This window comes from Salvelinus namaycush, unplaced genomic scaffold (genome assembly GCF_016432855.1).
Source record: "Salvelinus namaycush isolate Seneca unplaced genomic scaffold, SaNama_1.0 Scaffold2573, whole genome shotgun sequence".
Lineage (NCBI taxonomy): Eukaryota > Metazoa > Chordata > Actinopteri > Salmoniformes > Salmonidae > Salvelinus > Salvelinus namaycush.
Genome location: NW_024059423.1, coordinates 13,236 through 29,176, shown reverse-complemented (window position 1 = coordinate 29,176; position 15,941 = coordinate 13,236). Strand labels below are relative to the sequence as shown.

The 15,941-nt window shown below is 42.8% G+C and overlaps 1 protein-coding gene across 1 annotated transcript; it reads right to left on the bottom strand.

Annotated features, from left to right (window-relative positions):
- Positions 1–393: 393 nt before the first annotated feature.
- LOC120039153 (CMRF35-like molecule 6) lies at positions 394–4,740 on the bottom strand (the record flags this gene model as incomplete). Its single annotated transcript, XM_038984679.1, has 3 exons — positions 4,539–4,740; positions 2,014–2,159; positions 394–595 (listed from the first exon to the last, which is right to left on the bottom strand). Coding segments are annotated over exons 1-3 (550 nt in total), but the record flags the coding sequence as incomplete, so codon positions are not given.
- Between the last annotated feature and the right edge of the window lie 11,201 nt (positions 4,741–15,941).

Here is a 15,941-nt window from a genome sequence, read left to right as displayed (position 1 = left end):
GACACATGCCTTGTATTTTTGGTATTTTGGTATTTTATTAGGATCCCCAGTAGCTGTTGCAAAAGCAGCAGGTACTCTTCCTGGGGTCCAACATATATACTGTATACTGTAGATCCTATAGTCCTCCATTATTCTGGGTAGCTGGGCTGTAGAGTGGAGGGCATCTTATATCATCTTTGCGGCAGCTAGTGTTAGCATAGATGTCACAGCGTGGGAGACCGGTGGCTTGGCCAGCAGGGTTGGTTGTAGAGGCTTGGTCAGCAGGGTGGGTTGTAGAGGCTTGGCCAGCAGGGTTGGTTGTAGAGGCTTGGTCAGCAGGGTGGGTTGTAGAGGCTTGGCCAGCAGGGTGGGTTGTAGAGGCTTGGTCAGCAGGGTGGGTTGTAGAGTCTTGGCCAGCAGGGTAGGTTGTAGAGTCTTGGCTAGCAGGGTAGGTTGTAGAGGTTTGGCCAGCAGGGTTGGTTGTAGAGGCTTGGTCAGCAGGGTAGGTTGTAGAGTTGGTAGGTGAGTTGACAGTAGAGTAGACTGAAGAGATGACCACAGGTAGTGTGTGTGTCTGTCTGTCTGCCTCTCTGATCTCCTCATACATACAGTCAACCTGCATAGAGAACCAATGACAGTAAATACATGTTCAGATATGAAAAGAAGTTGAGGCCCTCAACCATCAACATGTTAGCCACTGTTTTTCTCCATGTAATGATAACAAGCTACAGCACAATCCCACTAGAGCAGGGGTGGGGGACGTCCGGCCTCCGGGACATATACGGCCTACGAGACCGTTTGATCAGGCCCCCGAGCCAATTCATAAATCTTTCTTTGTAAATAAAAAAGCTCTAGACGTTGTTTTTGCACAAAAATATATATTTTTTAATCCATGGAAATATGCTCGCAAGGTTTTACGGACTGAAGGATGAAGTAAACCAATTAATGGCGATGAAGGGAAACCTGTCACGGAACTGAGTGATGACAAGTGGATGTTTGATTTGGCCTCCATGGTGGACATAACCAAGTATCTGTCTAAGTTGAACGTCAAGCTCCAAGGGACCAGCTTCTCAGCGATCTGCTGTCAAACGTGAAATCGTTCGAAGCAAAATGAAAGCTGTGGCAAGTCCAACTAGAAAGGGGTAACACAGTGCATTTTCCTACTCTGCAAGGACAAGAGCCTGAGAGGACGTGGGAATATGCCGGTGAGTGTGGAAAGCTCGCCAAGGCATTTTGTGAGCGGTTTAAAGATGTGAAAAGTAAACAACTGGAATTGAACATATTTGCAACCCCGTTTAACGTGGAACCAGCGGATGTGCCGGATGGCCTACAACACAAAGTCATTGAGCTGCAAAGCAACGATGAGATCAAAGCCAGGTACAACAACCTCCTTCTCCTTGAGTTCTACAAAATGTACGTTAGCGCTGAGCAGTTTCCTGTTCTGAGGAGACATGCACTTAAATGTGCGTCTGTGTTCGGGACGACCTACTGCTGTGAGGAGTTATTTTCCAAACGGACTCTTGCAAAGACTTGATTCCACTCAAGACTGACTGACACAGACCTGGAAAACCAGCTGCGAGTAGCGTCATCTTCGCTGCCAGCTGACATCAAACGCCTCAACAAAGACAAGCAGTTTCAGCCATCGCATTAGAGGTGAGTTTCAACAAGTAATCATAATAACAACAGCATTATATACAATACTAATACTTATTTAAATAGGAATAGCACTTTTCTAAATACTCAAGAACACAAGAAACATCATATAACTCATATTAACTATAAAACCAATGTCAGTGATTTAAAGTCACATTAAAACATGAATAAAGCAGAAAATTGCCTTTAATAATATGGCCCCCAAATTAATTAATAAATATCCAAACGGCCCTTGATGGCAAAAGGGTTCCCCACCCCTGCACTAGAGGCTGTAGACTCACACACTCAACCCTTAGATGTTAAGTTTACCACCTCCCTGTCTATCACCTCTACACTACAAGTTATTATGGACAAACACACACACACCCTTGTGTCTCTCACCTCTCCAGTAGGGTCAGGTTGTGTGTTGGAGGAGACTGGTGGTGGTGTTCTCCTGGTTCCTCTCCTCTGTCTGTAGAACAGGAGCAGGACCAGTCCTAACACTGTCACCTTGGCTACCAGACCAACACTGGTCCACACCATCAGACCTGACCACAGACAGGAGAGACTTTACAGAGTACTGTATATATCATAGATACCATCAGACTTGACCACAGACAGGAGGAGAGACTTTACAGAGTACTGTATATATTATAGATACCATCAGACCTGACCACAGACAGGAGGAGAGACTTTACAGAGTACTGTATATATCATAGATACCATCAGACCTGACCACAGACAGGAGGAGAGACTTTACAGAGTACTGTATATATCATAGATACCATCAGACCTGACCACAGACAGGAGGAGAGACTTTACAGAGTACTGTATATATCATAGATACCATCAGACCTGACCACAGACAGGAGGAGAGACTTACAGAGTACTGTATATATCATAGATACCATCAGACCTGACCACAGACAAGAGGAGAGACTTTACAGAGTACTGTATATATTATAGATACCATCACACCTGACCACAGATATTAACATATTGTATATAGTTGATTCCGTCTATATTATGTGATAGCCTGAAAGAATTGTATAACATCATATTAAAGTTGTCTGAATGTGATAGAATGATGGAAGTGACAGGTCCATCACACCTGCTCTCTGTGAAGGACCAACACTGATGTCTCCAGATGGCAGGAAGGTTGTGGAGAGGTCAGAGGATGTTGTAGAGAGGTTTGGGAGGGTTGTAGAGAGGTTTGGTAAGGTTGTAGAGACATGTGGTCTGGAGGTGACAGGTGACGGTTTAGGAGTGGGAGGAGCTAAGTGTAAAAATAAATAATACTTTAGCTTTTCTCTCGCTGGACGTACAGTGCCTTCAGAAAGTATTCAGACCCCTTGACTTTTTCCACATTTTGTTTCGTTACAGCCTTATGCTAAAAAAAAATGTCATCCTCAGCAATCTACACACAATACCCCATAATGAGAAAGTGAAAACAGGTTCTTAGAAATGTTTGCAATTAATCTAAAAAATAAAATAAAGAAATTACATAAGTATTCAGACCCTTTGCTATGAGACTCTAAATTGAGCTCAGGTGCATCCTGTTTCCATTGATCGTCCTTGAGATGTTTCTTCAACTTGATTGGAGTCCAACTGTGGTAAATTCAATTGATTGGACATGAAAAAGGCACACACCTGTCTATGGAAAGGCACACACCGGTCTATGTAAGGTCTCACAGTTGACAGTGCCTGGCAGAGCAAAAACCAAGCCATGAGGTCGAAGGAATTGTCCGTAGAGCTCCGAGACAGGATTGTGTCGAGGCACATATCTGGGAAAGGGTACCAAAACAATTCTGCAGCATTGAAGGTCCACAAGAGCACAGTGGCCTCCATCATTCTTAATTGGAAGAAGTTTGGAACCACCAAGACTCTTCCTAGAGCTGGCCAGCCGGCCAAGCTGAGCAATCGGGGGAGAAGGGCCTTGGTCAGGGAGGTCACTCTGACAGAGCTCCAGAGTTCCTCTGTGGCGATGGGAGAACCTTCCAGAAGGACAACCATCTCCGCAGCACTCCACCAATCAGGCTTTTATGGTAGAGTGGCCAGACAGAAGCCACTCCTCGGTAAAAGGCACATGACAGCCTGCTTGGAGTTTGCCAAAAGGCACCTAAAAACTTGCAGACCATGAGAAACAAGATTCTCTGGTCTGATGAAACTAAGATTGAACTCTTTGGCCTGAATGTCAAGCGTCACGTCTGGAGGAAACCTGGCACCATCCCTACGGTGAAGCACGGTGGTTACAGCATCATGCTGTGGGGATGTAAGCTAAGTACAGAGAGATCCTAGATGAAAACCTGCTCCAGAGCGCTTAGGACCTCAGACTGTGTGAAGGTTTACCTTCCAACAGGACAATGACCAAAAGCACACAGCAAAGAACGCAGGAGTGGCTTTGAGACAAGTCTCTGAATGTCCTTGAGTGGCCCAGCAAGAGCCCGGATTGAACTCGATCAAACATCTCTGGAGAGACCTGAAAATAGCTATGCAGCAACGTTCCCCATCCAACATGACAGAGCTTGAGAGGATATACAAAGAAGAATGGGAGAAACTCCCCAAATACAGGTGTGCCAAGCTTGTAGCGTCATACATAAGAAAACTCAATGCTGCAATCGCTGTCAAAGGTGATTCAACAAAGTACTGAGTAACGGTCTGAATACTTATGTAAATGTGATATTTCAGATTTTTTATTTGATAAATTAGCAAACATTCTAAAAACCTGTTTTTGCCTTGTCATTATGGGGTATTGTGTGTAGATAGATGAGGAAAAAAACTACTTAATACATTTTGAATAAGGCTGTAACGTAAACAAATGTGGAAAAGTCAAGGGGTCTGAATACTTTTCAAAGGCACCATAAGACATTAAGCCTAAAAACAAGCGTTTTGAATTTAACAAGGCAAATGTGATTGTGTTCACTTACCATCTGTAACTGTGAGATGCACCTCTTGGTATGTGTCTGGGCCATATCTCTCCACTCCACACCAGTAGGTCCCAGAGTCTGTCTTCATCAGGTTCTTGATGGTCACATAGAAGACTCCATTTCCCTTGTCTTCTATACTGTATCTACCTTGAGTTACATTCTTACTCCCCTTCGTTTCAACCAGAATGTCTCCATCAGACATGTCCCCTTGCAGAAGTATTTGTTGTTGGTCCCTGCCCAAGTGAACGAGCAGCCGAACATCACTTGTCCTCCCACCACCTCCTTAATGACATCTGACTCCACAACACACAGAGCTGTCAAACAGAAACACACAGTACACAACTGATGACCTGTGAGATGTACTTTAACCCTGCTCAATCTAACTTTAACCCTGCTCAAATCTAACTTTAACCCTGCTCAAATGTAACTTTAACCCTGCTCAAATCTAACTTTAACCCTGCTCAAATCTAACTTTAACCCTGCTCAAATGTAACTTTAACCCTGCTCAAATCTAACTTTAACCCTGCTCAAATGTAACTTTAACCCTGCTCAAATCTAACTTTAACCCTGCTCAAATCTTACTTTAACCCTGCTCAAATCTTACTTTAACCCTGCTCAATCTAACTTTAACCCTGCTCAAATCTTACTTTAACCCTGCTCAAATCTAACTTTAACCCTGCTCAAATCTAACTTTAACCCTGCTCAAATCTTACTTTAACCCTGCTCAAATCTAACTTTAACCCTGCTCAAATCTTACTTTAACCCTGCTCAAATCTAACTTTAACCCTGCTCAAATCTAACTTTAACCCTGCTCAAATCTTACTTTAACCCTGCTCAAATCTAACTTTAACCCTTGCTCAAATCTAACTTTAACCCTGCTCAAATTTAACTTTAACCTCTGCTCAAATCTAACTTTAACCCTGCTCAAATCTAACTTTAACCCTGCTCAAATCTAACTTTAACCCTGCTCAAATCTAACTTTAACCCTGCTCAAACCTGACTTTAACCCTGCTCAAATCTTACTTTAACCCTGCTCAAATCGTACTTTAACCCTGCTCAAACCTGACTTTAACCCTGCTCAAATGTACTTTAACCCTGCTCAAATTGTACTTTAACCCTGCACAAATTGTACTTTAACCCTGCACAAACACAGGTAAAATAACAACATATCAAACATTTTAAGTTCAGTTCATTATGTGGAAAACAAACTCAGAACTGTAAAACGTTCTGGCTTCTTACAGACAAATACATATCTTATTCCTTATGTACTATATGATCAAGACAGTATTATAGAACCTGATACAGACAGACAGACAGACAGACAGACAGACAGACAGACAGACAGACAGACAGACAGACCGACACCACAATAGAAACAGACAGACAGACAGAAGACAGACAGACAGACAGACAGACAGACAGACAAGACAGACAGACAGAACTCACCTGAAGAGGAGACAGCAAGAGACAACATGGTGTAATCTTCAATTCTGGACAGTTACTCCTCAGTTACTATACTGTTAAAGTTACTTTACCACCACAGTTACTATACTGTTAAAGTTACTTTACCACCCCAGTTTACTATACTGTTAAAGTTACTTTACCACCACAGTTACTATACTGTTAAAGTTACTTTACCACCCTAGTTACTATACTGTTAAAGTTACTTTACTACCAGCTAGTTCAGGTCCACAACAGAGTCTCTGTCAGCTACACACTTGACAGCTGGGTGTTTCTGAAACGCTCTGTCTTCCTTAAATGAAGCTCCTCCCTCATCTGACACTCCACCCCTCTCCTCTACCTCTCTTTCCCTCTTTATCTAGTTCTCTTTCTCTGTCTTTTTGTCTCTGTCTTTTGTCTCTGTCTGTCATTAAATAAAATTAAACTCAAAGGGCTTTATTGGCATGGGAAACTTACATGCCAAAGCAGAGAGTCTGTCTCTCTGTCTCTGCTGTCTCTGTCTCTGTCTCTGTCGCTGTCTCTGTCTCTGTCGCTGTCTGTCTCTGTCGCTGTCTCTGTCTCTGTCGCTGTCCTCTGTCTCTGTCTCGCTCTCGCTCAATTTCAATTTAAGGGCTTTATTGGCATGGTGAAACATATGTTAACATTGCCTTAGCAAGTGAAGTAGATAATAAACAATGTGAATTAAACAATCAAAATGAACAGTCTCTCTTTCTCTCTGCATGTCAAGGAGATGAGTATAGTGATGGTGGTGGTGGAGGGGGAGGGCATTAGCCTACACATCCTGATGATTTCTCTGTAGTGACCTCAGTGTCTGCAGGCCTGTGTGCTGCAGAGTGAAAACTGGTTCAAACCGGCCGGAGGTTAGATTCTAAACCACCAGACAACTCAGCTAGCTGTGGTGACTAAGTGTTAAAACTGTCAATATCTCTGTTCTAAAGTTACCATGTTTGTTTCAGCAGAGGAGGAACACATTGTTGAGATGATGACATTATAGTTACATTATACATCAATATATTTATAACTTTTTTCTGACATGTCATTGATCCAAATACAATCTTTGTAAATGATCAACTCAACAGATGAGTTTCTGAACAGAAGAAACATCCCTCCTCTACAACCCAACTCCCCCTTAATGAATGATGTCATCACATAACAGACAAGCTACTGAGATCTCAGTAAACCAACAGAACGACCTCCACATCGCCCCCTACAGACTGTTATCAGTACTGATGAATAAATCGACTATAATCTCCACCACCAGTCGTCTCTCTCTCTATTGATCCTGGGGGACGAGGTTACAGTCTAATAAACTACATGTTTCAACTCAGTCAATTCAATAAGTAAAGTGAAATTCCATTCATGGATTGAGACAGACAAGTCCATATAGAAAATGATGGTCATCAATAATCAATTGAATTGCTTTTCATTGTCTGTAATGAAATGGAATTAAAGAAAATGTCATTGGACCCCAGCTCTGGTAACAAGAAGACTGTGTCACAACCAGACGATCAGACAACCTCTTCTCTTCAGACTACACACCATAGAATTACATATTACTCCTGTTACAGTACCTTCACTACACCCTACACTGCTCCTGTTACAGTACCTTCACTACACCCTACACTACTACTGTTACAGTACCTTCACTACACCCTACACTACTCCTGTTACAGTACCTTCACTACACCCTACACTACTCCTGTTACAGTACCTTCACTACACCCTACACTACTCCTGTTACAGTACCTTCACTACACCCTACACTACTCCTGTTATAGTACCTTCACTACACCCTACACTACTCCTGTTACAGTACCTTCACTACACCCTACACTACTCCTGTTACAGTACCTTCACTACACCCTACACTACTCCTGTTACAGTACCTTCACTAATCCTGTTACAGTACCTTCACTACACCCTACAGTACTCCTGTTACAGTACCTTCACTACACCCTGCACTACTCTTGTTACAGTACCTTCACTACACCCTACACTACTCCTGTTACAGTACCTTCACTACACCCTAGACTACTCCTGTTACAGTACCTTCACTACACCCTACACTACTCCTGTCGCAGTACCTTCACTACACCCTAGACTACTCCTGTTACAGTACCTTCACTACACCCTACACTACGCCTGTCACAGTACATTCACTACACCCTACACTAATCCTGTTACAGTACCTTCACTACACCCTAGACTACTCCTGTTATAGTACCTTCACTACACCCTACACAACTCCCGTTACAGTACCTTCACTACACCCTACACAACTCCTGTTACATTACCTTCACTACACCCTACACAACTCCTGTCACAGTACCTTCACTACACCCTACACTACTCCTGTCACAGTACCTTCACTACACCCTACACTACTCATGTTACAGTACCTTCACTACACCCTCCACTACTCCTGTTGCAGTACCTTCACTACACCCTACACTACTCATGTTACAGTACCTTCACTACACCCTAGACTACTCCTGTTACAGTACCTTCACTACACCCTACACAACTCCTGTTACAGTACCTTCACTACACCCCAGACTACTCCTGTTACAGTACCTTCACTACACCCTACACTACTCCTGTTACAGTACCTTCACTACACCCTACACAACTCCTGTTACAGTACCTTCACTACACCCTACACTACTCCTGTTATAGTACCTTCACTACACCCTACACTACTCCTGTTATAGTACCTTCACTACACCCTACACAACTCCTGTTACAGTACCTTCACTACACCCTACACTACTCCTGTCACAGTTCCTTCACTACACCCTACACTACTCCTGTTATAGTACCTTCACTACACCCTACACTACTCCTGTTATAGTACCTTCACTACACCCTACACAACTCCTGTTACAGTACCTTCACTACACCCTAGACTACTCCTGTTACAGTACCTTCACTACACCCTACACTACTCCTGTTACAGTACCTTCACTACACCCTAGACTACTCCTGTTACAGTACCTTCACTACACCCTAGACTACTCCTGTTACAGTACCTTCACTACACCCTACACTACTCCTGTTACAGTACCTTCACTACACCCTACACTACTCCTGTTATAGTACCTTCACTACACCCTACACAACTCCTGTTACAGTACCTTCACTAGACCCTACACTACTCCTGTCACAGTTCCTTCACTACACCCTACACTACTCCTGTTATAGTACCTTCACTACACCCTACACTACTCCTGTTATAGTACCTTCACTACACCCTACACAACTCCTGTTACAGTACCTTCACTACACCCTAGACTACTCCTGTTACAGTACCTTCACTACACCCTACACTACTCCTGTTACAGTACCTTCACTACACCCTACACTACTCCTGTTACAGTATCTTGTAGATTCTACAGTATCTTAGGGTAGCTGGGCTGTAGAGTAGATGGAATCATCCTGGGTTCCACTGGCTGTTGGAGGTCTTGAGGAGACTCTAGAATCTTTGGGTAGATCCACATTGGAGTAGATGAGAGAAGCTGGGTGATCTGCAGTAGAATAGCTTGGATTTATATATCTTTGGGAAGTCCACAGTAGAATAACATGGCAGGTTAGGATAATTAACGTGGGAGGTTAGTAGAAATAAAATAGCAGGTTAGGAAAATGTACATTGCCATTCAGGATAACTAACGTGGCAGGTTAAGAAAATCAGGTTAAGGTTAGGAAAAGAGTTAGGGTTAGCTAAAATGCTACAAGGAAGCAGCAAGTAGCCACTCATATAGACATTAATTGACCACCAAACTGCCCAATTAGCTCTTAGGTTTCCATAGAACCATTTATGTTGCTCTTCCCACTTATTTGGCAACGCCCTGTTTCAAACACACTCCACCTATGCAGTTACACATGAATCTGTGGAATACCTGCGGCAGAGCTAGCAGGGTAGGTTGTAGAGGCTTGACCAGCAGGGTAGGTTGTTGGGTCTTGGCCAGCAGGGTAGGTTGTAGAGGCTTGACCAGCAGGGTAGGTTGTTGGGTCTTGGCCAGCAGGGTAGGTTGTAGAGGCTTGACCAGCAGGGTAGGTTGTAGAGACTTGACAAGCAGGGTAGGTTGTAGAGGCTTGACCAGCAGGATAGGTTGGTGATTTGACAGTGGAGTAGACTACAGAGATGACCACAGGGAGTGTGTCTGTCTGTCTGTCTGCCTCTCTGATCTCCTCATACACACAGTCAACCTGCATAGAGAACCGATGACAATTACTACAGACATGGTCAATATGGAAAAGAGTGGAGGCCCTCAGCCAATGTGATTCAAGGTTCAACAGAAAAATGTAAATTAAGAACTACATGGTTAATATGGCTGCATTTACACAGGCAGCCCTTTAATTGGTAAATATCTAATCTGATTGGTCAAAAGACCAGTCGTTAAGATCAGAATTGGGCTGCCTGTGTAAGCGCAGCCTATGAGTCTGAGAATCCATTATCTGTTGAAACTGAGCTTTCTAATGAACAAGTGTTGTTTGCAGCAGGTTCTTCATGTTGACAGATTGAGGAATGATAACAGACTACAGTAGAAACCCACTAGAGGCTGTAGACTCACACACTCAACCCTAGTTTACCACCTCCCTGTCGATCACCTCTACACTACAGGTTGTTATGGACACACACACACACCCTTATATCTCTCACCTCTCCAGTAGGGTCAGGTTGTGTGTTGGAGGAGACTGGTGGTGGTGTTCTCCTGGTTCCTCTCCTCTGTCTGTAGAACAGGAGTAGGACCAGTCCTAACACGGTCACCATGACTACCAGACCAGCACTGGTCCACACCATCAGACCTGATCACAGACAGGAGGAGAGACTTTACAGAGTACTGTATATATCATAGATACCATCAGACCTGACCACAGACAGGAGGAGAGACTTTACAGAGTACTGTATATATCATAGATACCATCAGACCTGACCACAGACAGGAGGAGAGACTTTACAGAGTACTGTATATATCATAGATACCATCAGACCTGATCACAGACAGGAGGAGAGACTTTACAGAGTACTGTATATATCATAGATACCATCAGACCTGACCACAGACAGGAGGAGAGATTTTACAGAGTACTGTATAAATTATAGATACCATCAGACCTGACCACAGACAGGAGGAGAGACTTTACAGAGTACTGTATAAATTATAGATACCATCAGACCTGACCACAGACAGGAGGAGAGACTTTATGAGGGTTGAACAAAGCTGGTGAGTTTGCTAAAATTACCAGGTTTTTCAGAAATTACCAGATTTTTGCAACCCCTATGCTTTCCAGACTATAAATATCATAGATGGATACATACAACTGTCATTTGGTCGGCTGGATGGTAGACTGGTGGATAGATCAGTCAATAAGATAAGGTATGCTGGGTGGTAGACTGGTGGATAGATCCGTCAATAAGATAAGGTAGGCTGGGTGGTAGACTGGTGGATAGATCAGTCAATAAGATAAGGTAGGTTGGATGGTAGACTGGTGGATAGATCAGTCAATAAGATAAGGTAGGTTGGATGGTAGACTGGTGGATAGATCAGTCAATAAGATAAGGTAGGCTGGATGGTAGACTGGTGGATAGATCAGTCAATAAGATAAGGTAGGTTGGATGGTAGACTGGTGGATAGATCAGTCAATAAGATAAGGTAGGCTGGATGGTAGACTGGTGGATAGATCAGTCAATAAGATAAGGTAGGTTGGATGGTAGACTGGTGGATAGATCAGTCAATAAGATAAGGTAGGCTGGATGGTAGACTGGTGGATAGATCAGTCAATAAGATAAGGTAGTCTGGGTGGTAGACTGGTGGATAGATCAGTCAATAAGATAAGGTAGGTTGGATGGTAGACTGGTGGATAGATCAGTCAATAAGATAAGGTAGGCTGGATGGTAGACTGGTGGATAGATCAGTCAATAAGATAGGTAGGTTGGATGGTAGACTGGTGGATAGATCAGTCAATAAGATAAGGTAGGCTGGATGGTAGACTGGTGGATAGATCAGTCAATAAGATAAGGTAGGTTGGATGGTAGACTGGTGGATAGATCAGTCAATAAGATAAGGTAGGTTGGATGGTAGACTGGTGGATAGATCAGTCAATAAGATAAGGTAGGCTGGATGGTAGACTGGTGGATAGATCAGTCAATAAGATAAGGTAGGTTGGATGGTAGACTGGTGGATAGATCAGTCAATACGATAAGGTAGGCTGGATGGTAGACTGGTGAGATAGATCAGTCAATAAGATAAGGTAGGTTGGATGGTAGACTGGTAGGATAGATCAGTCAATAAGATAAGGTAGGCTGGATGGTAGACTGGTGGATAGATCAGTCAATAAGATAAGGTAGTTGGATGGTAGACTGTAGATAGATCAGTCAATAAGATAAGGTAGACTGGATGGTAGGACTGTGGATAGATCAGTCAATATGATAAGGTAGGTTGGATGGTAGATTGGTGGATAGATCAGTCAATAAGATAAGGTAGGTTGGATAGTAGACTGGTAGATAGATCAGTCAATAAGATAAGGTAGGCTTGGATGGTAGACTGTAGATTAGATCAGTCAATAAGATAAGGTAGGTTGGATGGTAGACTGGTGGATATATCAGTCAATAAGGATAAGTAAAGCTGGATGGTAGACTGGCTGGATAGATAGGCAATCAGATAAGGTAGATTGGATGGTAGACTGGTGGATAGATCAGTCAATAAGATAAGGTAGGCTGGATGGTAGACTGGTGGATAGATCAGTCAATAAGAAAAGGTAGGTTGGATGGTAGACTGGTGGATAGATCAGTCAATAAGATAAGGGTAGGTTGGATGGTAGACTGGTGGATAGATCAGTCAATAAGATAAGGTAGTTGGATGTAGTAGACTGGTGGATAGATCAGTCAATAAGATAAGTAGGCTGGATGGTAGACTGGTGGATAGAACAGTCAGTAAGATAAGGTAGGTTGGATGGTAGATTGGTGGATAGATCAGTCAATAAGATAAGGTAGGTTGGATGGTTAGACTGGTGGATAGATCAGTCAATAAGATAAGGTAGACTGGATGGTAGACTGGTGGATAGAACAGTCAGTAAGATAAGGTAGGTTGGATGGTAGACTGGTGGATAGATCAGTCAATAAGATAAGGTAGGCTGATGGTAGACTGGTGGAAGATCAGTCAATAGATAAGGTTAGGCCTGGATGGTAGACTGGCGGATAGATCAGGCAATAAGATAAGGTATGTTGGATGGTAGACTGGTGGATAGATCAGTCAATAAGATAAGGTAGGTTGGATGGTAGACTGGTGGATAGATCAGTCAATAAGATAATGGTAGGCTGGATGGTAGACTGGTGGATAGAACAGTCAGTAAGATAAGGTAGGTTGATGGTAGATTGGTGTATAGATCAGTCAATTAAGATAAGGTAGGTTGGATGGTAAACTGGTGGATAGATCAGTCAATAAGATAAGGTAGGCTGGATGGTAGACTGGTGGATAGAACAGTCAGTAAGATAAGGTAGGCTGGATGGTAGACTGGTGGATAGATCAGTCAATAAGATAAGGTAGGTAGGATGGTAGATTGGTGGATAGATCAGTCAATAAGATAAGGTATGTTGGATGGTAGACTGGTGGATAGATCAGTCAATAAGATAAGGTAGGTTGGATGGTAGGACTGGTGGATAGATCAGTCAGTAAGATAAGGTAGGTTGGATGGTAGATTGGTGTATAGATCAGTCAATAAGATAAGGTAGGTTGGATGGTAAACTGGTGGATAGATCAGTCAATAAGATAAGGTAGGCTGGATGGTAGACTGGTGGATAGAACAGTCAGTAAGATAAGGTAGGCTGGATGGTAGACTGGTGGATAGATCAGTCCAATAAGATAAGGTAGGTAGGATGGTAGATTGGTGGATAGATCAGTCAATAAGATAAGGTAGGTTGGATGGATGGTAGATTGGTGGATAGATCAGTCAATAAGATAAGGTAGGTTGGATGGTGGTCAGTTGTGTGATCGGACAGACAGACAGACAGACAGACAGACAGACAGACAGACAGACAGACAGACAGACAGACAGACAGACAGACAGACAGACAGACAGACAGACAGACAGACAGACAGACAGACAGACAGACAGACAGACAGACAGACAGACAGACAGACAGACAGACAGACAGACAGACAGACAGACAGACAATAAAGATGTGATTAAGGAAGACTTCAATATCTTGCTAGCTCTGGGATGACAAAAATAAAGTAAGAAACTTGACTATCTTACTAGCTCTGGGATGACAAATATAAAGGAAGAGACAGAGTAAGATAGTGATCAGAGTAACCATAGCAACAGAGGCCATGGTATCAGCAGCTGCTTCCCACAAAACCTCAAATGTTGCATCACTTCCTGCATCCCCATGACAACATAGTCCCTGCTATAACATAATAGAACACCATTATATATTTTAGGCACCACTGAAATCAGTAGACATGAAACTTAACAGCACTCTGTCCTGCAAGAGAGTATTCCTTGGGAGGAGAATCGAGAGAGAGAGAGAGAGAGAGAGAGTTTGAGTGAAAAAAAGAGAGAGAGAGAGAGAAGAAGTGACATTTGTCCAATGCTTGAACAGGTACAATTGATTTTCATCCAGCATTACAGCATTTTCATATCACAACATATTAATTGTAATGTCTAAAATGAGAGATTCATCATACCAGGTCTTGATAGACGGCCCTTGAAGTCTCCAGATGCCAGAAACGTTGTGGAGAGGTTAGAGGATGTTGTTAGGTTTGGGAGGGTTGTGGATGTGTTTGGGGGTGTTGTAGAGAGGTTTGGGAGGGTTGTGGAGGTGTTTGGGGATGTTGTAGAGAGGTTTTGGAGGGTTGTAGAGATGTTAGAAGATGTTGTAGAGAGGTTTGGGAAGGTTGAGGAGACATGGGGTCTGGAGACAGTGGAGGTTGTAGAAGTGTGAGGAGCTGTGAGTCAATAGAAAGAGAGGACACAAATACAGTCACCATTTTGTTCCTTTCTCATGATGCCAGGAAGCCTCTAACAAAAAATAAGCTTAGAATTTAAGACAACTGTTATTGAGTGTTCACTTACCATCTGTAACTGTGAGATTCACCTCTTGGAACGTGTTCTTTATAGTTCGTTCCACTCCACACCAGTAGGTCCCAGAGTCTGACTTCATCAGGTTCTTGATGGTCACATAGAATACATTTCCCTTGTCTTCTATACTGTATCTACTTTGAGTTACATTCTTACTCCTCTTAGTTTCAACCAGAATGTCTCCATCAGAACATGTCCCCTTGCAGAAGTATTTGATGTTGTTCCCTGCCAATGTGAACGAGCAGCCGAACATGACATGTCCTCCACCCACCCCCGTCACATTAATGACATCTGACTCCACAACACACAGAGCTGTCAAACAGAAACACACAGTACAGTCACAACTGATGACCTGTGAGGTATACTTTAACCCTGCTCAAATCTAACTTTAACCCTGCTCAAATCTAACTTTAACCCTGCTCAAATCTAACTTTAACCCTGCTCAAATCTAACTTTAACCCTGCTCAAATCTAACTTTAACCCTGCTCAAATCTAACTTTAACCCTGCTCAAATCTAACTTTAACCCTGCTCAAATCTAACTTTAACCCTGCTCAAATCTTACTTTAACCCTGCTCAAATCTAACTTTAACCCTGCTCAAAACCTACTTTAACCCTGCTACAATCTAACTTTAACCCTGCTCAAATCTAACTTTAACCCTGCTCAAATCTAACTTTAACCCTGCTCAAATCTAACTTTAACCCTGCTCAAATCTTACTTTAACCCTGCTCAAATCTAACTTTAACCCTGCTCAAATCTAACTTTAACCCTGCTCAAATCTAACTTTAACCCTGCTCAAATCTAACTTTAACCCTGCTCAAATCTAACTTTAACCCTGCTCAAATCTAACTTTAACCCTGCT